General features: G+C 34.9%; 4 protein-coding genes across 19 annotated transcripts in view; 1 reads left to right on the top strand and 3 right to left on the bottom strand.

The window, feature by feature from the left end:
• LOC100742242 (ubiquitin carboxyl-terminal hydrolase 47) overlaps positions 1–3,642 on the bottom strand; it is an 11,118-nt gene extending 7,476 nt beyond the window's left edge. For 2 of the 10 annotated variants that reach the window (XM_033319299.1, XM_024365667.2), the window contains exons 1-7: positions 3,514–3,579; positions 2,311–2,874; positions 2,173–2,227; positions 1,054–1,248; positions 699–951; positions 452–630; positions 194–368 (exon numbers count right to left, since the gene is read on the bottom strand). In XM_033319299.1, the coding sequence (XP_033175190.1) occupies positions 194–368; positions 452–630; positions 699–951; positions 1,054–1,245 (799 nt within the window). In that variant the 5' untranslated portion in view covers positions 1,246–1,248; positions 2,173–2,227; positions 2,311–2,874; positions 3,514–3,579. Of the gene's footprint in view, positions 1–193; positions 369–451; positions 631–698; positions 979–1,053; positions 1,249–2,172; positions 2,228–2,310; positions 2,875–3,384 lie in introns of those variants that run through there. The other 8 variants (XM_033319311.1, XM_033319315.1, XM_012382412.3 and 5 more) reach the window with 8 other exon arrangements.
• A 621-nt stretch (positions 3,643–4,263) lies between these two features.
• Positions 4,264–9,344, top strand: LOC100742364 (hamartin). 5 transcript variants are annotated; one of them, XM_012382354.3, is made up of 15 exons: positions 4,264–4,417; positions 4,830–5,098; positions 5,173–5,438; positions 5,514–5,747; positions 5,813–6,000; positions 6,080–6,192; positions 6,262–6,500; positions 6,566–6,883; positions 6,973–7,161; positions 7,228–7,471; positions 7,550–7,773; positions 7,859–7,984; positions 8,059–8,295; positions 8,359–8,455; positions 8,536–9,344. In XM_012382354.3, exons 2-15 carry the CDS (start codon positions 4,990–4,992, stop codon positions 9,042–9,044), a joined length of 3,093 nt encoding a protein of 1,030 aa, XP_012237777.1. In that variant the 5' UTR covers positions 4,264–4,417; positions 4,830–4,989; the 3' UTR covers positions 9,045–9,344. The 5 variants fall into 5 exon arrangements, with proteins under 5 accessions (XP_012237777.1, XP_012237783.1, XP_012237769.1 ...); XM_012382360.3 differs by having other exon boundaries at positions 6,250–6,500; positions 6,973–7,089; XM_012382346.3 differs by having other exon boundaries at positions 6,250–6,500.
• A 231-nt stretch (positions 9,345–9,575) lies between these two features.
• On the bottom strand, positions 9,576–12,941 carry LOC100742490 (major facilitator superfamily domain-containing protein 6). Of its 2 annotated transcripts, none has more exons than XM_003484689.4 (10): positions 12,403–12,941; positions 12,083–12,194; positions 11,652–12,007; positions 11,406–11,555; positions 11,068–11,344; positions 10,815–11,008; positions 10,362–10,684; positions 10,119–10,294; positions 9,874–10,041; positions 9,576–9,761 (listed from the first exon to the last, which is right to left on the bottom strand). In XM_003484689.4, exons 2-10 carry the CDS (start codon positions 12,144–12,146, stop codon positions 9,691–9,693), a joined length of 1,779 nt encoding a protein of 592 aa, XP_003484737.1. In that variant the 5' UTR covers positions 12,147–12,194; positions 12,403–12,941; the 3' UTR covers positions 9,576–9,690. The 2 variants fall into 2 exon arrangements, with proteins under 2 accessions (XP_003484737.1, XP_012237799.1); XM_012382376.3 differs by having other exon boundaries at positions 12,698–12,941.
• A 672-nt stretch (positions 12,942–13,613) lies between these two features.
• LOC100747117 (serine/arginine repetitive matrix protein 2) lies at positions 13,614–25,063 on the bottom strand. 2 transcript variants are annotated; one of them, XM_012381754.2, is made up of 9 exons: positions 24,616–25,063; positions 23,516–23,604; positions 23,153–23,317; positions 22,961–23,077; positions 22,550–22,882; positions 21,913–22,478; positions 21,675–21,820; positions 20,235–21,613; positions 13,614–20,138 (listed from the first exon to the last, which is right to left on the bottom strand). In XM_012381754.2, the coding sequence occupies exons 1-9, from the start codon at positions 24,641–24,643 to the stop codon at positions 15,357–15,359; spliced, it is 7,605 nt and encodes a 2,534-aa protein (XP_012237177.1). In that variant the 5' UTR covers positions 24,644–25,063; the 3' UTR covers positions 13,614–15,356. The 2 variants fall into 2 exon arrangements, with proteins under 2 accessions (XP_012237177.1, XP_012237183.1); XM_012381760.2 differs by lacking the exon at positions 23,516–23,604.
• Between the last annotated feature and the right edge of the window lie 7 nt (positions 25,064–25,070).

Genomic DNA, 25,070 nt, shown 5'->3' with positions numbered 1-25,070 from the left:
CCGTCGCCTCGAGCCCAAGCTCATTATCACAAATCTCGAACAAATACAATCGGATCGAAAGACGACAATTGTTTAATTACGCCTATGATAGAATTTAGATTACAGTGTTAGGGGATTATCCCGAAGTTCCAAAGGGGAGGCTTCGATGTCCTTTCATCTCCGACATATATATACCATTTGGATAAATATATACCTTCATAAAGTCTGTTTATTAAATCAGCTTGTTCCGTATTTTTAAATTTTTGTTCTAAAGCATCAAACATAACTCTACATAGTTCTTGAATATCATGTTGTTGCCAAGCTTCTGTAGAATCCCAACCAAAACTTTTTGTTAGTGCTGTAGTTTCCACTGCTGATTTCGTTGATGTCTATAAACGTGCATATTTATTAAATATTTCGCAACAACCATACATTTATTAATCTTATGGATATCTGTAGATAATATTAATACCTGTAAATTTAAAAATAATTTCTGTAGTTGATATGGAATACTATTAGCTTCATCTTTTTCTGATCCTTCTACATATTCCCAATTATACAATGCATTCCGAAACTCAGGAGTCATATATAAAGCTTGTAATAGACTATTTAAGTAACATGTCATTGCTTGATTGACTAAACCGACATAGCCTTTAAAAAATAAACAATTAATGATAATACACATATTATTACAAAAATATAAAATAAATATTACATACTTGTTTCAGACTTAATAAGACTTTTAAAATCAACATTATTATCTTCACCCCACACTGACGAATGATTAGGAGATGGTGGTGGAGGATTATATGCATTATATGCAGTCTGTTGGCGAAATTGCTTCTGCATCAAAATATCTGCTGGATCCATAACTACAAGTGTGTGCTTATGCTCAGTTGATGATTCTCGATCAAAAGAAAAATCCACACCAATTTCTGACATTGTTTTATCTTTCTTTTCTGATAAATCGATCTAATAGCAATAAAACAACTTTAACTTCTACATGAGCAAAACATTAAACCATTGATAAACGATTGTACTAACAATAGAACAAAAAGAAATATAATTACTAACCAATTTTCCACCTGATACTAAATACAACTTAAAACTGTCTGGTTGTATTTGACACTGCTCTCCAATATAAACATAAAGATCCTCACCACGGGTAGATTCATGAAGCAGAAGTCTGTCAGTAGTAAAGATTTTATTTTTAACTCCGGGTAGATTGCACTGAATGAAACATATTTGACCAGCTCTACAAACCATGGTCTGTAATAAAAAATTAGATACAACATACAATATTTGAATGAAATTTCTGTCTAAAAATAATACATATTAGATATCAAAGAAGACACAATATAGTACCTTATATAGATTCTAAAAAAATTATGTAATTTAATATCATTTTAGCTTACACAACATTAATTAATATTTTTTCCTTAGAAAAGAAACAAATTACTTTTAAACAAATTATACATTAATTGAAATACTTCAATATGAGTAGCATGAAAATATTAAAATTCCAATAAATTAATTATACTTTACTTATATCATTTTTAACATATATCAAGATTATTAATCAACAAAAAGACTGAATAAGTATTGAATGTATGGAAAAAAAGGAATAGTCGCTTTTAATTAACAAATATGATATTTAGAGATAATGTTACAAATGGATCAGTAATTTTCAGACAAATAAAATTGGCATTATGCCATACTAAAGGTAGAAAATGAGCGAGATCTACGCAACACAGTAAGATACTACTCTGCACAGTATGACACAGTAAGGAAAGCCTATAGAGCCTCCAGTTATATTTAGAATGTCTAAACGAAGACTTGGAAAATGGCTCTCTTCTCCGACATCAGAATTCCCCCCTCTTTCCCTCTTTCTTCCTCACTCTATTGCCACTTCCCTATTCTACACTTTTCTTTCTGTACAACTGCCAAATAAATGAAAGTGAGTTATATTAAGTTTAAAAAAAAACTAGACTTAATTTCCTAATGGAAAATTAAGAAAAGCAAAAATTACTTTTTACTACAAATACAAATGATAGTTTATGAACACAATGTGGTATAATAATTTTTTGTTAGTGTAATAAAATATAAAGAATAGTCTACAATTACAATGAATACAAGTCATTCTTGATATTTATAATATCTCTCAGCAGAGTTACATTCACTTTTAATACTTACTGGCAATATATATACGTAAGAGTCCAGTCCACGTATACTTCTTTATTGTTTCAATCTAAAAGATTTCAGAACAATATAAAATTGCAATTAACATTCCATCGAACTCAACATTTCAAAAAAAAATTTTTTAAAACTAACATTTTCAACTTGAGATATGTATATATAAAAATATATATCGTATTAAATTACATTTCACTAATAACTTCTTATTGTTACAGTCGCTGAAAGTAGCAATAAAAGTCACTTCTTCTTACATTTTTTGTAAACACAAACAAGACGACCATTCTTTTCTTTTATTCAAACCAACAAAACTAACGTTTTCTTTAATGAGGAATACGTGATCGAAATTTAATGTCCTAATCCTTAGCTAATCTCATACGAATAATGTGTTAAAACGTCGTCATGTAACAGTACTTCATTTTCTTTTAATAAAAACAACACATACTGTAAACAAGTCACAATACGAAGAATCCACGAAACGCCAAGCACAGACAAAAATTTTTCACACTTTTACCGGTGTTACTGTGTTGTGGAGCCAATTAGACGAGAAGAGGACTGTGTTAGCGCGGTTGAAACGAAATGTTTATGCGATGAAAAAGCGATTGGCTAGACGAACGAAAATCGGCTGCGTAATAACTCAGGAGATCGGAATGCGCTCTCGTGCCAGTGGAACCGAGTTAAAACCCTCGGAGCCCGGACCTTCTGAAAACGCCGGAGGCGGATAAAAAATGATCCAGTATATGCATCACTAAATTTTCTTATTCTTTGTCATTATTTTTGAAAAATATTTTTTTGTATCAGCTCAAATATGACTCAATACATACATTTTGTTAGTGATATTATTTAAAAAAAAATAGGTTTTTAGCATAGGCTCGAATGTGATCCGGTACATATATATGTAAATTTTGTTATCTTCTCGTCATTATTTTCGAAAAGATTTTTAACGTCGGGTCAAAATGACCCATCTTTAAGGGTTAGAACAAGAGTACAAACGTTTTCATCACACGACGAACGAAACTGTTGCCTATCGATACGTACGACTGTTGGATTATATTAGTTAGCCTAAAAAGAAATGGAAACATTCAATTGATGCGACGCCAGTTTGTTTACTAATCCGACACTAATAAGAATAAACGTAATAAAAATCTTATGAAATAATTTGCCAAATACTCCTCTGTTCTTGTTTCATCTCAACTTTTTAAAATGACTTACTCTTGAATGACTCTCGCATTTCAAATTCGTTAATCATTTTTAGGTTCTTTTATCATATGGATGAATAAACGATGTAGTTTTCTTGTATGTCGATAGAGAAATTTTTCGGTGTAATACTTAAACTCTTACCGAAATCACTAAGAGACATGTGCGACGTTCACTTTACGCCATATTTTCTACACAACACAAGTTTAGTGCTGCCATGTAATAATGCTATTATACCAGTCGAAAGCATTTAAGCATAGAAAAGATGTAATGCAGATAAACGATTTGATGTATTTTTATAGAACTTTATTTGGGGAGTCTGTCTCTTATAAATTTAATATGTATTATATGTGTTATACGAATTAGTTTTAAATTTCATTAGCACTGTAACGAAACTCGAGAATGATGATTACATTGGTAAAGTTTGAAAGAAATTTGGAAATGTATATATATACTTGTATAATTTGTTCAACGAAACGAGGCAGTGAACGTAAACAAATCTTAATTGCTGCCACGATCATATAAACGTTTATACGATTGTGGTTGCTGCATTTAATTACAGCCGCAGCAATCAAGTTTTCAAGTTCAGCAATCGAGTTCGTTGGACAGATCATAAAAGTTTTGTATGATAAGTTTTCTATTATAATCATGTTCAAATACTTTTATCGGCAACTGTATTTCTAAAACACTTTAAAACTCATTGAATTGGGATCATAGAGATATAAAGATAGAGTCCTCAGTGAGCTGAAAAAGCAATATAGGAATAGAAAGAGAACATTGCATAAAGATCCTTTGTGTCCTCTCACAAAGTCCAAAGAAAAAATGTTCTCTCTGTAAACATTTAATTATGGTGATTGTTATAAGATCCACTAGAAAGAAAGCTGTTGAAATTTGAATAATTTTTGGAACGTACATGGAATTGTTGAGCGATCGTAGCGCTGCTGGTATTGTAGCAATATCAATGCGTACCAGTCTATGATATATCTGCGATGGTGTACAAGTCGCCATAGAACTCGTAAAATTGCTTGAAGTACTCGATGAATTTCGGGTAAGTTAACTTGTTAATTTTTGTCAATATAATCATTATCGAATCCAGGGTTTAATGCATTATTAAAAAGTCGAAGTGGTATTTACAAAAAGTATTTCTCTCTTGCAAACATGGTTCTGAATGACCTTTTTATGAATATCATAGGACCGAACCGACAAAATTTTTTTTTTTTATGCAGAATGAAATATTCATTGATAATACAAAAATATCGTATATGAAATTCTTCATTGAATGACCGAGAGATTCGTACCGTTGAAGATTATTTCAATGCCGGATTATAGCATCAAAATCTAAATGCCGATTTATATATGAAATTGACAGTTCGTGATAGTTGAAATTAAAAGAACTTTATCCTTTTTGTATTTCTTCTTCTGTATAAATCTTTTGAGATGTTATGCTCTTACTGTTACAGGTATTCCAAAATTTTTTCTGCTTCTAATGAAGCCAGTTTTACATAACAAATGACAGATGGATGAAATTAGATTTTATAAAGTCACTTCTACTTCCACTATATGATCAGACGATTAGGATAAGTATCATTTGTCCATACCGGAATATCAACTATCATCAAGATGAACATTAATTCAATAGGCATAGCTGATCTGTTTAATTTATTGGAATCCAACAAACTTGCGGAGGTAGAAGAAATAAAAAAAGTATTCCATGAACTTTTTTTATCTAGTAAGTAAGATTATGAATTGTAAGATATCTAATAATCTTGCCTTTTGTTTTTCATGATTTCTTAAATTTTTCAGCAAAAGACAATTGGTTGGTAAATGGTCTTTTTGATTATTATCTGTCCACAAATTCCTTAAGAGCTGTTGAGGTATTAGCTGGTGTTCGTGATCCACATGACAAGCATCTCTTAGATCGTTTGTCGGAAGCTCTTTCCAAATCTGGAAGTAGCAGCCAAAGAATTCAAACCCTTACTTTGTTAGGTCATATTGCCCGTCGTCAGCCAACTTGGTTATACAAGCTTGCCAGTCATACCTTATTTCGAGATTTACTTAGGTTACTTAAGGTAGAATTCAATTTTTCCAAAATAAGTAAAGAATATATTGAATTGATGATAACTCTCGAGTTAATTTGTTTTTAGATGGAAGCAAATACATTATCTCTTATGAGTGCGCTTCTTCTCTTGGTGATGTTATTACCAATGTTACCTGCTGCTTTAGGGCCATACCTCACAGAAATTTTTGAAGTATTTGGTCGATTGGCCTCTTATTATTATCATCAGTTATCATCCGTATTTTCATCTCCTGTGCGTTTTACTTCAACAACAATAACAGGAACAATAGATAAGAATCATTTATATTTATTACATTTGCAAGTAAGTATTAGTATTTATTTATAAAAGTAAGGAAGGTTTATTGATGTTTCTTAAATTTCTTGTAGGTGGGACTATATAATTTATTTCACAGATTATATGCCATGTATCCTTGCAACTTCATTTCATATTTGAGACAACAACAACAAGATCAACCTGCTACTTTTATCCATACAATTAGACCAATGCTAGATTCTGTGCGCATGCATCCTTTACTTGTTACTGCATCTAAAGATACAGAAATTTCTGCTGCTAGGTAGATATATTTTGTATTATGAAAGTAGTCGTAATTCAGAGAAAGGATTTTATATTTATCGTTCGTCCATTATTTTTAGATGGAAAAAGATGGAGCATCATGATGTTATAGCAGAATGCGGTCGTTTTACATTAGATAAATGTCGAGAAGAAGTATTTCGTACTACGAATTCACGTTCTACGCCACCTTTAGGTTTGTGAGTTTTATTATAATATATACCTATGAATATACAAATATTTACAGTATCAGTACATGTTCTAGATTACTCTTCTATATGTACTCCAATAAACATTAGTGGAGGGATAGCGCCATCAGAAATCAGTAATGGTGAAGATGATACGTTTTGGTCGCCGAGTATGACAGTGCCGCCACATAGTCCGCAATTTCCAGTTACATCTCATGAACAACGGTCTACTCCTTCAACACCTAACAATAACAGAAGCGGTACGTCTCCACCAGAAGCTGCAGTCGAAGCCACTCCAGAAACAACTCCTGTTAAGGTATACTTTAGAACTTCCGAGAATGAACAAACTAAATCGGATAATATTTAAAATTGTGTACATAGGATTTACGAAAGATGCCGAAACCTACTGGTTCTTGCGCAGTTCGTGCTCTTACTGGATTTGGTAATGGCACAGTAGGATCAAGTTCACGACCATCCACACCAATCCCTTTAAATCCGTCTGTATCTGGCACCATAATTGGAAGTGGGGATACAAATAATGCACATGGATTTTTTTCGCACAAGCTAAGTAAAATCATCGCAGATAGACAAGCCATTAGTCAAACCAAGTCATCTATCAACGTTGATGAAGATGGAAGATTTCCAGAAATGAACACAAATCAAAATGGGAAAAACGATTCTTGGCAAGAAGATCAAGAGGTTCTGTATTTTATGTACTTTTGTATGTAAGAATATTGTGCATTAATGAATATTGGTACGATATGTTTATACAAAATTGCATTGTGTAGGTTTTAGAAATTGTAAGCTCTCAAACTACTGGAAAATTTGAAAGTTCAAAATTAGTCGAACAACAAGAACACCATAATGAAAAAATGCAAAATGCTTTTGCAGATTTGTCTCAAAAGGTTTATCAGCTACGTTTGTATTCTCAAAGCCAAGCTTCAACACAACATTTAAATTTGAATTCTCTTTACAAAGTAAGATATGCAATATTTGTTGCAGAAAAAAATTTTAATATGATAAAAATATATATGCATTTACAGATTCGAGAAAGCAAATCTTGTCCTGATATCAAAGTTCATAAAAAACTGGAAGATACAGCAACCCAAACATCCGATTTGCTTCCATATGAAGATTTATTGCTAGGAATTTTGGAACAAAAGACGCAAATGAATTTACAAAAACGTTCTGTACAAGATACCGAATTTAGATTATCACCAACTGCAATGCTTGATCGATATGTTGAAACTTGCACGCACGGTAGTAATTATTCTGGCGAAAAAATGAGTTAGTAAAAAGTAAAGTTTAATAACAAGTCTTATTGTAAATCAACAAAATTGTGAATTAAGTATTTTTTCTTCGAAGGGACAAATGCAATTAAGCAGAAACAAAGAAAAGAAAATGGTGGGGAAGATGAAGTAGCAGAAGAAGATACTTTCGATGTCGAATGTGCGAGTCAGTTGTTACAGCTTATGCAAATGCAACTTCAGTTCGAACGACAACGTAGAGAAGTACATGCCGAACGTAATCGACGGCTTCTTGGCAAACTAAGGGATTCGCGTGCGTTAGAAGAACATAATTATGCTTTGGTCAGTTGACATTATTTGTTCAAAGTAAGGTTCGGTAATGTTCTTAATTCTTTCTATTGTTAAATACGAAATTCTTATTACATAGACTGATCGTTTAAAAATAATGGAAAAAGAAGTAGAGAGTTTAAAAACTGAATTAGAACGTAACAAGAGAGAAGCTTGTCAAGCTGAAGATCAATATAAAGATGCATTACACCACTGGCAAACTAAGGTAATGTCTATGAAAATTCTACTGATTGTATTACTAGTAGAAATTTGTATAGTAATGCGAGTAATAACGTATAGTGTGTAGAAGAACAACGACAGAATCAAATATTGAAGGATCGTCTCGAATCTGTGGAAGTCAAACTAAAGAATGAACAAAAAAAGGTAGCAGACTGTGAGCAGCGGATTCAGTCTACGGAGGCTTCCCTGTTCGATGCAGGTCATCAACTAAGAGTAGCTTTAAAAGCTGCAAATCGCAGTAAAGAGCTAGAACGTACTCTTGATACTGTACAGAAGAAATTTCTTTTACTTGCAGAGGTATTATTAAAAATTATATATATCTTCGCATGATATATTAAATTTATTTTTATATATCTACAGGCACAAACAAAATTACAAGAAAGTACAGGGGGTCTTTCACCAATGACAAAACAAGAAGTAACACAAATACAAAAATCATACGCAGAAGAATTAACTAGTAAGCAGATTTCAATTATTCACAAATATAAGAACATATTTGAAACAAATAATGTAAAATACAAATTGGTGTTCGCATAGATTTACGACGACAGTTGGAGTCGCGAATATCTCTTGTAGAAGCTTTGAAAATACGTTTAACTGAACTAGAAAACAAAGAAGCACGAAAAGAAGCGCAACTTGTAGAACTGCAACGGCTTTTACAAGAAACAAAAGATCAACACGAAGCTGAATTGGAAGCCGTCGAGTCAAAATATAAAGCACAAGCTGAAATAAACCTTCTTCTCGAAGGCCGTATACTTGAACTTCATGGAACATTAGAAGCAGCAACTTGTAGTAATACTACTGTAAACAATTTAGCTTCTTCAGCATCGCCTAAAGAAAGATCACCTCCATTGTCGGCTAGTTTAGCCTCTTCCAGTGAGGGAAGTCTTGCCTTTATTCATTCAGGTACTGGAATTATAATGAATGACTGCTGTGATACCGCAGGCGAAATTCCTAATCTTCAAGCTATCGTCGAACCTGTGCCAAGCCAGGCTACTTCACCATCTCGTCAAAATCAGCAAAGACGGAATCCTAAACAAGACTAACGCTACGCAAATTTGACCACCGAGTCTTTTCGTATGCAGCTATTCCGTTCTGCACGCGTGCAACTGTTATCCAATGACGTGGTATTGAATCAGAAGAAAGTTATTTATAGCTTTTTATCGACATATTATGCGGAATTCATAAAAATATTATTATCGCGTGATTTCGATAAATAATTGAAAATATACTGGTAATTAATAAAATTACTAGCATGATATAATTTCACTCTGAAGAAATGAATTCGCAATGAATAAATGGTTGAGATATTTTGTGAGCAATTTTATATGTCTCAACTAAACACATCCTTGTATTACTTCCCTTCAATATCTGTTTGATATATATGATGATACATGTTCTATTTATCATTTTTATTTATAAATTTTATCGGTGGATTTAAAAAAAAAATGTTACTTCAGTCTAAGAAAAATGAATATATTACAGAACATGATATGATTTACAACTACAGTATAATACTGAATAATCAATATTTGTCTAAAAAGATGAGTCACGAATGTGTTAAGAATTAAACTGTCTGATAATTATAAGAAAAGTATATTTTTTACTACGTTCAATCGAAATCATCATATCTAAATAAACAAACAATGAATATACCGAATTTCTAAAAAGAACACTGTCGTTTGCCTTTTATTAATAAGTTTCTAATTCGCGACTCATGGACATAAAAATGGCATCATCTGGATTAGCGTAATTTACCAAATCTGGAAAAGATCAACAAAGAAAAGATATTTTTCTTCAATTGAAACAAATTTCTTAAGTATTTAAAATTATTTTTATCAGTGTTATTTATGTATCCACATAATCGTTACTCACGATTATGACCCAAATGTACTGCCGATGTTTTAAATTTTCGTAAAAACAATTGAATCAACCAGAAGCAAGATAGCCACAATAACGCTCCTACCGAAAATGTTCTTAACGCTATAACACCGCCATATGTGTTCATTAACCACCCACATATTAAACTGCCACTTGATACTCCTGAAAAATAATTATAACCATACAAAAAATAATTATTTAAAGTCATTAGTTTTTATAATTAATTTCCTACTACTAACCAATTCCTTCGAATATAGCACCAATAAATCCTTGTATAGTAGCTTTAGTACCAGGTGGTGTTACCTTATCACCATATGATACCATTGTTGGCCAACAAAGACCTAAGGTAGGTCCATGAAGTATTTCAATAACTAAAAACCACCATGGGTTTGATATAGTACTGTATGCCATAAACCTGAAAAAATAGTACAATTAGTAATATGAAGCTACATTATATATTTACAAGAAATTTCATTACTTACCTAATTGCATATATCAATAATACTAAACTCATAACATTCATGTGACCTAATTTTCGCAAAACATTTCCTGAGATAAAATTAAATGGTAGTTCTCCTAGAAAACACTGTACACCAGTCAAAAGCCCTTGTAAAGTTTTCAGCCGTGTTATTTGTGAACTACTTGCTAGGTCTTCAATATACCAAAATAGAAAATTCCACACTACGCTAGTACACATTCCAGCACCTATGCACCACCATCCAAATGACAACACATTACCCTCCCGAAGGATAGTGAATAGTTCCCATAATATTGAAGGTTCATCCTCAGAGTGTTCTGGATTTTTCTGTAATGATACTGCTTTCTCCCATTACCTGGCAATTTTTTTATTCTTTTGATAAGTAAGAAGTATCAAACTTCTGTACTATCTACATTTTTCTCTACTCATAATATTATATATGGTAAAAGAATTTTACCTTCCTTAAAGTTGCAGACGTAATAATATCAAAAATCATAATGACCAACATGATATAAAATATACAAGTATAATCTTTCTGAACCTTTCCTTCACTAAATAAGTCTACCAAATATCCTGCACTTATTCCAAATATGCCAAAACCAATGCTGCCCCACATCTTTTGTTTTCCATATTCCTTTCTTCTCTCATTTCCTGTAACATATCAGTATGAAAAGCATACTAGATATTTAATTAACATATATAGTACTAACCAAGGAGATTAAAGCATATAGCATCAGCTATGCTAACTACAACTGCCATTCCAATCCAACTTATTATAGTTGCCCACAGAAATGAATGAAACTGGTATGTTGAATTTTCTGTGGAATTCTGAGGCACATCAACTTCATGCAACAATTGATTAAAGGTTGGATTATCATGACATGTAGCTAGGCACGATGTTTTTACATAATTGCCACAAAATGGTGTATATGGTACATTATCTGAGAATTTGGCAGTAAAAATACGCACATACATGCATCTTTTTAGCTGTAAAATAAAGAGTTTAGCTGTTTATCTTTAAATATAGGAAATGTGCAAAATATCTTACATAAAAGTCATGAAATATGTCAAATGTTACGGTAGAATTAAATGTGTCATTATTTAAAATAGAACTTGAATTTGTTAAGTCACAGAATTGAGGTACTTTCCAATTTGAGCACATTTCATGATAAAGTTCTTTCGAGGCTTTGCACGATATCTAAAAATAAAACACATAAAATATAAATTAAACATATAATTAAAAATATAAATAAAATCTAATATAGTAGAAAAATAAGATAAAAGGACATCACACCTGACATGATACATTTAAGTGAATGATCTCTGTTATCGCATCATTTTTAATTTTATCAGGAAATCCATTTTTTGAACACATCTCTATAGTTGCTATTTTATTACAAGTAAGTTCAACATTTGCACTATTGTCTATTTCAGGTATAAAATATATCGAAAACAAGGCTATCGCAACTACAACTTGAAATATTAAAAACACTATCTTATGAATTTTGAATTTGTCAGCTAATGCTCCAAATAAAGGTTTTGCTACTAAACCAGAAATTGGTAATATCGTGTATATTGTGCCAGTTAAGAAAGGAGAAAAGCCTAACTGTTTTGCTATTGTTGGTAAGAATGGTACTATTGGTCCAGTAGCTGAAAAATAAAAAATGCAATTATACATAATATTCTATAAGATGTGATATTTAATCTGTAATATAATCTATTTACCCGCATTGAATAAAAAATAATGTGTCTTTATTGGAAACAATTCCTTATTTATGCTTTCCATCATTTTGGAAGTACTTACGCCATGCAATAAATTAAAAATAGAAATTACAATCTGCAAACAATTTAAAAAAATTATTTTAATTCATCAACATTATAACACATGTATTGATATTAATTAATGCCAAGTTCATCAGGTTTTATCAACTTTGTCTTAATTCAAATGTTTAATTCAGAAATCTGAGAAATTTCACAAGAATGTTTTTAAAGTTAAGATATTAGCATAACTATTGAAAAATATGTCTGTTAATAATGAAACATACACTGATACTAAATTTTAACTCCACGTAATAGTTTACTATAACGACTTTTCATATTATTTTAAAACCAGTCTAGATTTTTCTACAAGTGCACTTTGCCCTGTAACATATCGCCATTTTATGAAAACGTAAATCTCATTTGCTGCATGTGCAATTTTTGTTATCAAAATCATGAAATGTAGATATCAGGAGGTGGAACTCGTGGATATCATATTTGCATTCCTCGAGCGCTATTATGTTTCATTATCTGTATATTTTTGGAAGATTTTTCTATAATTACAATCTTATTGTTACCAACTTGGTACGTTATGGTTGTAAAAAATGTCCTCTCTAGTCGCAATTAACTTTTCCTTAACATCATTTTCTATAATTGTGTGTTTAAATATTTGTATAAATGTTTCTATAATTTATCGTAGATTTCGACGTGTTATAGCATGAATTAATCACATGAGACTATTATTGCGTCGAGCTTATTTCAAAATGAAGACTAGTTATCTTCAAAACTTGTTAACTTGGTAATAAGAACGACTACAATTTAAACAATTTCAAATCAATTGTTATTAGTACACTATACATAATCGATTAAAAGATATGACACAATATATAGTTACAATTATGTAACTATATATTTTTATTTGATAAAAGATATTGCATATCGTAATCCACAATTTTTTAAATTATAAGTTTCAATAATAATGTAACACGTATCCGATATAGAATATTATCGAATTGTACAATGCTACAAGAATACACATTATAGTATTTTATTTTTTGCCTAAGTATGTCATTCGAATAAATTCTGTAAAGACTGTAATAAGTAATTATGAGACTATATTTAGTGAATAAAATAAAGAAGAACATCCATATACGATTCAAAATTTCCTGGGTATTGTCTCAAAATGAAAAAAGAAATTTATTTTGTTAATGAATTTTGAATCAGCAATTTGTCCTTAATTCGTTTTAGTATCTAACAGTATCTAACTAAGATTATTTAATAGAAATGTATGAAAAGATACAATAACTCAATAAAAAGATAACTCAATATAGCATACTGGATAATATTGATGATATAATGCATCTGGACATGTGGCAAATAATTCGAATAGAAGTAAGTTTTATTTCGATTTCTAGAGGTTTTTGAATCATCATTTGCGCTATTATGTTTCATTATATGTATAATATACAAACCTACATAAAAACATAATTAAGACAAATTTGTAACAAACTGTGCTTTAATCTGTCATCAGATACATTTACAATATACATTTACAATATATATATATATATATATATGTATATATTTATAAGTTTTTAATATTCCGCTTCCTTCTGTTTTTTAGCAATAAGGTGGGTTAATGTATGATTGCGGCGTATTACACTTTATTTCGTCCTCGACCATGAAATACGACGCACACTCATGTCCGCTCACACATACACACGATGTACATACATCTTTCATCCTTGTCTATGTCCCTACAATTTCCCATTGTGTTTTTATTCATCTTCTTTTTAATCTACCGCAGACGATTCTACAAGGTCATTGACTTTGTAAATCTTTCTTTACATCGAGCACATCGTCTATGAAGGAGATATGTATTTTATATACAAAGAAACAAATGTTCTAGCTTACATACTAATGAATCTATATACTCTACACAAGATACGCCAGCAACAGTGCGCTCGATATCATACAGAAATCTTTTGAAAATCAGACGTCACGTATACTCTCTCTATATGTTTCTTGCATGTCTAGTAAATTTTTTCTTATTTTTTATTTGTTTGAACACAAAAGAGAGGGAACAATGTATTTTCCACAGGCAAGACAATTACGAGCACACTTATGAAATGGGCCATCATTTTTCTTTTTTTTTTACGTTAAAAAAAAACGAATATTGCATAATCCGTATCTCAATATAGATTAAGAAACAAAACGAGACGCCATCGAGAGCGCGATAGATAAGAGGAACTTTTGATAGAAGGTTACTTCCAGCTACTAGCGACTCAACTTACGTCTAAGCTGTCGACTAGTTATTAGAAAAAAAACTATCAAAAATTCCTACAATAAGTAGGCTTATTCTTTATGTACATATGACTACATAATAGGATACCCTTGTAAAGGTAAACTATTTTCGTTCTGATATATCGTGTAAAAATTTCAAAGATCCGTATGGTTTTTAATAAAAAAGGAAACAAACGCGAATGGGAAAGACAAGCCGGTGGAAAGACCACACATCCTGATCTCGCAGAGAGCTTTTAAAAACCCGTTATTCGCTAGTCAATCAGTAAAATAATATTTATAAAAGAAAAAAAGGAGAAAGAAGAGAGAGATCAGAAAAAATAAATGATCGAAAATCTTGCACCGCATTCTTTTTTACTGTTTGACCTTTCACGAGTCTGTAGTGCATCGACAATCTCAAGGGATATAGTAATCAGTACAGCCTTCCACCCTTATCACAGTACCGAGATTTTTCTTAAAAAAAAAAAAAAAATAAAAAGGTTGTTAATGAAAATAAAAGAAGTCATTCTGAATTATACGTGTATAAACGAAAAATAAATAAATTGCTTCATCAAAAAAGAAAAAGAAAAAAATTAGGAAGGTCATTATCATTCTATAATACACAAGGACTTCATGCCTAGTCACATGGATTAAAGGGGAAAAATATCGATACCGTTTCCTTTTCCCTAGAAAGAAGAAAGTCTTGATTACGATTGAAGAGCGAGATAAAGTTAGACGAAACAATATTTACAATCGCGATAAAATTTTTTATCGCATTTCACCCGAATGGTGAATAAAACACTAACGCAACTTGTTCGGTAAAACAGAAATCTACTGCCACTGCTATCAACAGATAACATATTCGAAATATCATTTCCTCCAGCTTCTCGATGGGGACGGTATATCCACCGAAATGTCACATACAATCATTCCAAAACGCCCATTACAAAGATTTTAACGGCTAAAGCCAGGACGGTCGATGATGATGGGGCGGCGGTTGAAGCGCGTACAGGGAATGAATGTACTGTTGATAAGCGGTCGGATCCATCGTTAAGTTTGGCCCATGAGGCGTTACATAAGCAGACACAGGAGGCCCGTAAGCTGCTGATCTCTGAGCGGAATGAAGGAAAGGGTGAGGCGGATAATTTCTCGGCGGTTGATTGCTAAGCTTGTTACAGGCTTGTTGCGTGGCGTCCGTAACTGGCGGAACTTGCTGTTGTTGTTGTTGCTGCTGTTGCCTGAGCGCCATGCTATAGTAACTATTTGGATTCCGAAATTCATCCAAAAATGCGAACGCAGCCGCTGCAGCTGATGCGTCTTTATCGTAGAAAGGTGAACTGGTCGTGGTACTGGTTGACGCAGCGAAATTAAAGGCACTCCCAGCTGGTGGAACCATCGTGGTATTCTTTAGACCAATCGAGTCAGCTGATGTTCCCGTGTATTGTGGAAAACCAGGTATACCTGTACCAGATTGTGGTTCCGTGCTAACCGCCGACGAGACGCTTGTTACGTTTTGTTGCTCTTGCTGTTGCTGTTTGCTCTTTCTGCTCTTTTTCGTTTTCACAGGTGTCGACGTAGAACTACTAGACGCTTCTCCACCTCTGCGAGACGACGACATTGACAGAATACCCTGTGTATTCTTCGCTGCTGCCGTCTGCAAACTTTGAAGCAAGTTCAGATCTATTTCCGCTGCGCCGGATGCTGGACTACGGGCGTACGCCAGGTGTTCTGGCTTCGTCTGTGGTGGTCGAGGAATGGTCAACAACTGTTGTTGTTCTTTACCAGTACGGCTGACCAAACCTAGGCCTAGACGTGCATACGCTGGATTCGTCGCTACGGAATCGGCTAGGTTGCCGACAAACGCAGTGTCGAATTGACTAGCTGAAACTGCTTCAGGTTGCGGCAATGCCATTATGGGGTCGAAGCTAAATTGTTCCTGGCCCGTTCTCGCTGCCGTTTCCTGCGTCAAACCGCGAGACGCCTCTGTAGACGATTCATTGTAAATTCGTTTCTTCACTGGAGGCAAATTACTGGTCGAGCTATTCACCGGTCCGCTGTTAGTCGCAGCCTTTGAACTGGCATCGAAGTAATGTGGACTTGGATACACGGGTCTAGAATTTGGCATCGGATAACCAGACGATTGGAAACCACTAGGATAAAGAGATTCATGAGTCGTCAGATTTTGTTGGAATGCTAGGATTTGCGACTGATCTTGCGTTGAGAGCTGTTCGCTGGTACTCGACGTTTTACCAAGGAACGACCGCTGTTGAGCGTACTTCTGAGCGTTCAGAGAATTGCTAAGGTCGGTGAAACTAGGCCGCTCCTGGGACGTTTGTTGCTGTTGTTGTGACTGTTCCTGACCGCCGTGCCTCGAAACAGACCTCTGGAGGTCGATATTAGGATAGTTATTGCCAAACGTTGGTGGGTACTGGTTTGGTGACTGATAAATCTGATGATTCGCATTTAGGTTTAACGATGCAGCCTCCGGTGGTACAGCAAAATTCCTCTGCTGCTCCGTGCTCGAAGACTTCTCTGTAGTACTAGATTTCAAGTAATCAGTCCGGTGTTCTGTTTCGTTTAATGTTGACGATACTGAAGACTGAATATACGAATGGTTCTGTTTATATCCGTGAGAATAATTTGAAGGCGTCGACGCAGCTTGTGGATAATCTTCTGCGCTCTTTTGTGATTGTGGTTGTGGTTGCTGTAGACTGTAGTTTGTACTTTGTTGTGGAGACGGTTGCGAGTAATTCGAAGGCTGTTGCGAAGATTGCGACGCCTGTGATGTGCATGCGGACTTTTGCTGGGGTGACGGTTGAGAGTAATTGCGGGTTTGCTGAGGCGATGGCGCTGGTTGAGTGTAAGTATGTGATTGTTGAGGAGATGGTGATGGTTGGGAATAGTTACGGGACTGCTGAGGCGATGGAGACGTTTGAGAGTAGTTTCGGGATTGCTGAGGCGATGGTGAAGGCTGAGAGTAGTTGCTTGGCGGAGGTTGCTGAGGAGACAACTGCGAATAATTTTGTGGCGTTTGAGGCGAGTGTATCGAGTGTGAGTAATTGGCAGGTTGTTGAGGAGAAGGCTGAGAATACTTAACTGGTTGCTGAGGCGATTGTTGAGGCTGTGAATATGCTGCATTCTGAGGAGAAGGTTGAGAGTATGAAGGCGGTGCTTGTGGGGAATGTTGAGGAAAAGTTTGGATTTGTTGAGGCGAAGGTTGAGAATAGTTTCGAGGTTGAGGCGATGGCTGGGAGTAACCTGTTGTGAGAGGTTGAGGTGAAGATTGCGTGTAGCTGGCAGAATGTGTCTGAGGTGATGGATGTGAGAAATTTGAAGATTGAGACTGTTGAGAATACACTGGAGGAGGTTGAGGCGATGGCTGGGAATAATTGGAAGGTGGCTGTGGCGATGGTTGAGAATAATTGGAAGGTGGCTGTGGCGATGGCTGAGAATAATTGGAAGGTGGCTGTGGCGATGGTTGAGAATAACTGGAAGGTGGCTGTGGCGATGGCTGAGAATAATTGGAAGGTGGCTGTGGCGATGGCTGAGAATAATTGGAAGGTGGCTGTGGCGATGGCTGAGAATAATTGGAAGGTGGCTGTGGCGATGGCTGAGAATAATTGGAAGGTGGCTGTGGCGATGGCTGAGAATAATTGGAAGGTGGCTGTGGCGATGGCTGAGAATAATTGGAAGGTGGCTGTGGCGATGGCTGAGAATAATTGGAAGGTGGCTGTGGCGATGGCTGAGAATAATTGGAAGGTGGCTGTGGCGATGGCTGAGAATAATTGGAAGGTGGCTGTGGCGATGGCTGAGAATAATTGGAAGGTGGCTGTGGCGATGGCTGAGAATAATTGGAAGGTGGCTGTGGCGATGGCTGAGAATAATTGGAAGGTGGCTGTGGCGATGGCTGAGAATAATTGGAAGGTGGCTGTGGCGATGGCTGAGAATAATTGGAAGGTGGCTGTGGCGATGGCTGAGAATAATTGGAAGGTGGCTGTGGCGATGGCTGAGAATAATTGGAAGGTGGCTGTGGCGATGGTTGAGAATAATTGGAAGGTGGTTGAGGTGATGCTTGAGAATAATTGGATGGTGGTTGTGGTGATGGCTGAGAATAATTGGAAGGTGGTTGTGGCGATTGTTGAGAGTAATTGGAAGGTGGTTGTGGCGATTGTTGAGAATAATTTGATGGTGGTGGTTGAGGAGACATCTGGGAGTATCCAGACGACTGCTGTGGAGATTGTGCATATGGAGAAGGTTGTTGTTGTGGAGATGGTTGAGAATAATTTGGCGGTGCTTGGGGAGAGGCCTGAGAGTAAGGAGAATGCGGTTGCTGAGGCGAAGGTTGAGAATAATTAGCAGCTTGCGGAGATGGCTGAGAATAATTGGCAGCATTTTGTTGCGGAGATAGTTGTGAATATTTAGGAGTAGATGGTTGCTGAGGAGATGGTTGAGAATAATTCGATGGTGGTGGCTGCGGAGAAGGTTGAGGATATATCTGTTGTATGGGTTGTGGTGAATGCTGTGAATAAACAGGAGATTGACTCTGATTAGAAGATTGCAATGGTTGATTATATGACTCGTTTTGTGTCGAATTCTGAGGAAAATTAGTTTGAGGAGATCGCTGAGGAAATGTGGGTGATAACTGATGATATATCTCCCCAGAATTTTCTTGAGGTGATTTCTGAAACGTTTGATGCGACTGTTGGGTCGGTATCTGGGAATAAAGAGGCGCCTGTTCGTACGATGATGATGGATAGGCTGGAGATAACGGATGATTTTGTGGGGATGGAGTGGGGGGTAATTGAGCGCTGTATCTTGGAGGTGTAGCATAATAGGGACTATTGTAAGGGCTACTTCCCGTTGATAAAGCGTCCTGATAGAATCCGGCTCCTCTAATCTGTGGCTCGACCGAAGCCATTATCGGTTGACCTTGCGGAGATCGACCTGAACGTCCAGGTGGTGACTCCTGGGAGAAACTCGAAACAGATTCACTTACACTACTGCCACCGGTACTCATTCTTCTTTGTCTACCACAAAACACTTCCTGCAATTCACCATCCTTCTTCGTTATACCGTCCTCCGACTCTTCGTCTTTCTTCTTCGACTTTGGCGCTCCGAATGCTTTAAACCAAGCACTCAAATTTGGTGTTGCTGTTTTGGGCTTCTGCGTGTCCTTCGCGTCAGATTGATTATCTTTAGACTCTTCTACAATGGCAGGTGTTTGCGTTGTCGTTATTCCGGATGTTTTCTCTTCTCTAAGACTAGACACCGGAACTGCAGGAAGAGTATTGTGGTCTTCTTCTTCATCGTCGTTAGAAAAATTGGGATTGGGCGAGGAAACTAAACTTTTACAAATTAACTGTATGGAATCCACATTTTTCAAAACAGTCCCTAAACTAAGTTTTGGTTCTTCGTCCGTGTTCTTGTTTGTTTGATCGTTGTCGCTGGTCAATTGCATGGTCATTTCAGCAGCATTAACGTTAGGTAAGTTCAATGGTTTTTTTAGAAGCAAATTTCCCTTACTTTTTCCAGGTTGTAAGCGATCTATCGTACGTTGGATCTTTTTGGGCCTGCTAGGTCCGTGAGGACCGAAGATTTTGATGGAACTTGGTCGTTTCCTTGGTGCTTCTACTTTTGGACCTGATCGGCCAGATTCGACGGACGAAGAATGAAATATTGGAGAATCACTTCCTGAAGAAAATTCAGAGAGTCTTGGTGCGTCATCTAACCATTTGTTGATATCCTATTCGGAGATAAAAAAATAAAGTGCAGTTATATACAAAAATATTAAGTTACGTCTATCTATATTATGTAAACGTGAAACATAAACTATTCTTACATGAAGCGTCTGTTCTGTTGCCTGATTCAATGCTTGCATGGAGCTTTCTTCTTTTCCAAATCCTTTGGTATGTTTCGACTGAGCTAATTTTACTTTCTTAGTCTCAGCGACTTCTTGGTCTTGAGTCTTGACAGGATCTTCCATGATAGGAACTTTTTCTTCTTTTATTCCCTTTTTCAACTTTGGTCGTTTTACGCTGGATTTATCGCTGTCATGAAAGGTACTACCATTTGAAGGCACTTTTTTTGAATACATATTGTGAAGGTCGTTTTTTCCAGTTTTCTTCTGTTTCTCCTTCTCATTTTTCAATTTCTCCTCTCGCCTCCTCTCGCTTATTTTATCTTTTAAACCATCCAACGATTCTATATCTTTATCATCTATAAATGCAGGAATTTTCTTAGACGTATGTGTTTCTTTTGAATCTACATCGCTTTCTAAATCTAAATCTTTGGAATCTATTTCACTTGATATCTCTCCGTTTTTAAGTTCATCGTTTTTCTGTTTTGATTTTTTCTCTTTATCCTTAATACGGCTTTTTTCAGACTTCTCGTCAGATTTAAAAGCCTTTAACCCCGTCTTTTCCTTCTTTCGATTCTTCTTAACTTTGATATGCTGCGTTTTCTCTTTATTCTCCGGTAATGGTTCATTTTCGTGAGATTCGGTTTTCTTCAATTTGTTCTTCTTCGCGTTATCTGTAAATACTTCCGTCTCCTCGAGTTCCTTCTTCTCGATTTTCCTATTTTTACTTTTTACGACGACTAGGGGCTCATAATCTTCTTCGAAGTCTTCTTTTCGCTTCTTATTCTCTTTCGATTCTTTCATCGGCCGCACATTTTCCGCTTCCTTTTTTTGTTGATGACGTTCTTTATTAACTTTTTTATCTATCTTCTTAAACTCCTCTGATTCTTTGGATGTTAGCTTTTTGGTTTTTAACAATAAATTATTTTCGTCAACGTGTTTCCTTCTTTTTGCTGTTATGACACTCGATTCAGACATTGCATCCTCGCTTTCTTGCTCTTCTTGTTCTTCTTCGTTTACTGATTCTTCGTCCTTTGCTCTTTTACTCTTCTTCTTACCTCTTTTTTTCTTCGGAAGTTTATAATTTTTGCCCCGTTTTTCTTCTTCGTCGTTCTTATCATTCGCTTTAGATTTTCCTTTGCTTTCAGATTTATATGATTTCGATTTTTTCGTAGATTTTTTCGAACGTTTTCTATTCTGATGAGGAGACGAAATGCGAGAAGGACACGACGGAGATGCGGGAGTAGCAAGAAACGACTTCGGTGACGAAGGATCCTCGTCGCTAGATGTTTCCGATTCTAGGTAACGTCCCACTGCTTTGTCAAATGCTTCCTTAAGGTTAAATGCCATTTCTGTGTACTCTGTAATAGAAAAAAATATTTAATCATAAAATATGTATATCTTAGAATAAAAAATACTAACCATTATCAGAGCCATTATATTGCCTACAATTATCTACTATAAGTCGAAAATCACGTTTGAATTCACTTAAACTTTTGTATAAACCATTTTCAAGTTTCTCCTCCATTGTACTAAGGTCCATGGGTTTTCGCACCACGCTATAGTACCTAAAAAACAATATACATACATAAATAACAAGAATAATGACTTTTGTATTTTGAAAATACCTAAAATTATATATAGAACTTTAATATTATACCTTGGGGCATATTCTTCATCCACAGGGTCAATGAATGGCCAAGCATCCACATGATCTTTGAGACTTTCAAGGACTTTGTGCATTCCAACACGACGTTCTTCTTCTTCGATTCCAAATGAATAACCGTATTTATATCCGTAATTAGAAGATACATAATTTCCATCGCTATTACTTCCAATGCCTTTCTTTTTTTCTAATCCCTCCACTTCGTCCCTAGTGTGAATCACAATTTGACCAACAGCTGAAGCCAACGAATTATTAGTTTGCCGTCCTTTTTTTTGAATCGGCGGTGAAGGTAAGGGTGGAGGTGTCTCCTCTTTAACATAAACATTCTTTGAATTCTGAGTCCCTTTTTTACTCCCTTTGTTTGTTTTAGTTTTGATCTTCGATCTAACCATGACTGTTTCCATCTGTGTCGTTGGTTCGTGACTTCGAAGTACACGCGAACTATTACGTTGTAACAATTTGCGCCTTTGCTGTTTTTCTTTTAAATCAAAAAGTTTCGGGATTTCAGGCATGAAATCCTCGGACAGAGTACGGTAAAGTTTACGTTCGGTATCGTACTCCTAAGTATTATAATAACATCGTTAGCAGAATCTAAGGAATAAAATAATATATCGTTTAATAGGACAATTACCGAATCACGAAATTTTTCAACTAGACGGCTCCAGTCCTGCTGAGTAAAGCAGACAACCTGCCAAACACTTTCTTTTGCTTTCCCGTGTATTAAACTGTCCTCCTTCTTCTCCTCCTCTTCCTCTTCCTCCTTCGCCACTCTGTTTCGTCGTCTTTTACGCTTTTTATCCCTAGGCTTACTTTTCTGTTTGTGCGAGATGCTGTTAGAAGTATCAATGTAGTCCTCCCTATATAATCGAGTGCCGTAAAAGTACCAATAGGCAGAATTCTTACGATCATGTCCTAAAGGTTCGACTCGCAGGCTATCCGAGTCCAAATTACCTAATGATTGCTCCTAAAAGTTACGAAGCATAAATACACTTGTAACAATTTTTATAAAAAATACTTTCCCAGGCATTTTTTATATACATACCACGTCTTCAGCGTCAAGCCGAAAGTCGCAGAGAGCACGTAAAATTTCTACTTTTTGACGGAGTGGTAGTAACTCAAAATCTACATCTGTATTAAAAGGATTTTCACATTTGTATTCCTGAGAACAAAATGAATCATGTATTACTTTTAATGATATGTATACTATATATATAAAAAAGAAGAACCAATTTACCTGACATTTCTTTCTAAAAAGTCTACGAAGAAACATCTGATAGTTAAAGGTTGAGATGTCATTGCGCGTGTCATTTGGTAAACAACCTTCAAGTAACCTGACTATTAGCTCCTGTACTAAACGTCCCTCGGTTCCACCATCCGTTAACAAAGCTTCTTCTAAATCCTAAAATAATAAACGATTAGTATGTATATGTACATGGCTGAAGAAACAAAAAATTGATGCAGCCATGACAAAAGAATGCATAAGCTTTTAAGAACATAAAGCTGAAATATGGTCTATTTAACTTTCTATAAGCTGAAGCAGTACTAGCAAATCTCATGAACAATGCCTACTCGTACAAATCAGCATATAGGTAGATACCTCAATATCAAAGTCCAGGAGATTGAAGGCAGCCCTAAATAATGAGCAGAAGTGTGCTATACTTGGCACCTCCCACCACGATTGAATGTCTAAAAAAATAAAGGAACAATTGAGAGTTCCTTCATATTTTATTTCTTTAATCTCTGGAATATCTTCTTTTGTATGTGCTTAGAATATTTCAGAAGTTATTGACTCAAAAACTTCATTGATGAAATTAAATATGTATAATTGTGTAAATACAATACTATATAAAGAAACAACTTCTATTTTAATATCAAAAGTAATATTTACTTGTATATGTATATATTGGTTGTAGAATTATACACGTACATATTTATTTTAAAATAGTAAAAAATATATATTTATATTTTCATCTCTGTATTTTGTTATAAATTATGCATTCTTGCTAAATATTAATTTTTATTTTATATCATTTATACTGTTATTTTAAAATGATATAAATATCTTTTAAAAATTTATATTTGTGATTTTTTAGTGATAATAAATTTCTAAATAAAAAAGTAACATTGGACTCATTTCTTAAAGTGGTAAGAATATATTCTAAATAATTCTTAACAAATATATAAAAGAGATATATAATTTCAAATAACATTATTTTCTCTTGTTAATAATAATTATTAATTTCTATGCTTCCTTTAACTTGAAAATACAATCTTTGATAATTCACTACATAACAAAACTACTATATTAACTAACAAAACCAAATATTTATAATAAGAAAAACTGCATTTCAAATGAGCACAAAAAATTCTCTAAAAAACATGTCCCAAAATATAATAAGATCAAAACCAATAACTTGACATAACAATACTAATGGACAAAAATACGAATATAAACGCCGTGTACGAATACTCTGTATAGAACGTAATACAATAAGGAAAAATAGTAAAAAAAAAACAATGAAAATGATTCTCTGTTGCTAAACTTGAGGTCATTGACAAGGGCTCTCAATCGTAAGCATCGATCTTCCTAGTAGTACATAATAATTACTATATAATAATTAGAGAAACAAAAGAACCCATAAGATATTTCATAATAATAGTTTCATCTTCATAACTAATAAACAATAAAAAGTTCACCTAGGATTCCGATGAAAGTGGGAAACATAACCCGTCCTGTGGCGGGCAAACCGGGCGAATCACGTCAGGGCGGATAAAGGTTGTTGAAGACAGCACGATGAATCGCGTGTTGCCTTGGCAATTTTTCCTAGACGAAACTTTATTTTTTTTTCCTAGAGCAGCGTGTGATCCAAACTGAATCAGTTATGACTGACGAAGAGAGAAGAAAAACGCAGAAGGTGAATGGTTAACGCGTGTAATAGCCAAGCAAAACACTTTTCAGCTCGGTGGAGCTGAATCGTTTTTAAAATACCGGGATACACATCAGAGGGCTATGACACCCATAGTCTTCGTAGAGATAAAAGAGCGGGCAATTCCACATAGCTTGGTCCTGCCTGCGTTAAACAGCGAATAGCGAAGTACATTCGTCCACTGGCAGTTCCCAAGGAACGGCTACCGCCGATTTTATTTTGGCT

The sequence above is a fragment of the Bombus impatiens genome, unplaced genomic scaffold, assembly GCF_000188095.3.
Source record: "Bombus impatiens unplaced genomic scaffold, BIMP_2.2 scf_0019, whole genome shotgun sequence".
NCBI lineage: Eukaryota > Metazoa > Arthropoda > Insecta > Hymenoptera > Apidae > Bombus > Bombus impatiens.
Note: the sequence above shows the minus strand (reverse complement) of the source record. Positions and strands in the feature narration are given on the sequence as shown.

Excerpts from the sequence above, each read along its gene's own strand:
- LOC100742364 (XM_012382346.3), top strand. The coding sequence starts at position 4,990 with ATGAACATTAATTCAATAGGCATAGCTGATCTGTTTAATTTATTGGAA. Across the intron at positions 7,472-7,549 it reads TTATTCTGGCGAAAAAATGA|GGACAAATGCAATTAAGCAG; the intron begins GTTAGTAAAAAG and ends TTTTCTTCGAAG. Across the intron at positions 7,774-7,858 it reads AAGAACATAATTATGCTTTG|ACTGATCGTTTAAAAATAAT; the intron begins GTCAGTTGACAT and ends CTTATTACATAG.
- LOC100742490 (XM_003484689.4), bottom strand. The coding sequence starts at position 12,146 with ATGATGGAAAGCATAAATAAGGAATTGTTTCCAATAAAGACACATTAT. Across the intron at positions 11,345-11,405 it reads ACATATTTCATGACTTTTAT|CTAAAAAGATGCATGTATGT; the intron begins GTAAGATATTTT and ends TTTATTTTACAG. Across the intron at positions 10,295-10,361 it reads TTATTGATATATGCAATTAG|GTTTATGGCATACAGTACTA; the intron begins GTAAGTAATGAA and ends CTATTTTTTCAG.
- LOC100747117 (XM_012381754.2), bottom strand. The coding sequence starts at position 24,643 with ATGTTTCCCACTTTCATCGGAATCCTAG. Across the intron at positions 22,883-22,960 it reads GGCTTGACGCTGAAGACGTG|GAGCAATCATTAGGTAATTT; the intron begins GTATGTATATAA and ends CGTAACTTTTAG. Across the intron at positions 21,614-21,674 it reads ATATAATGGCTCTGATAATG|AGTACACAGAAATGGCATTT; the intron begins GTTAGTATTTTT and ends TTTCTATTACAG.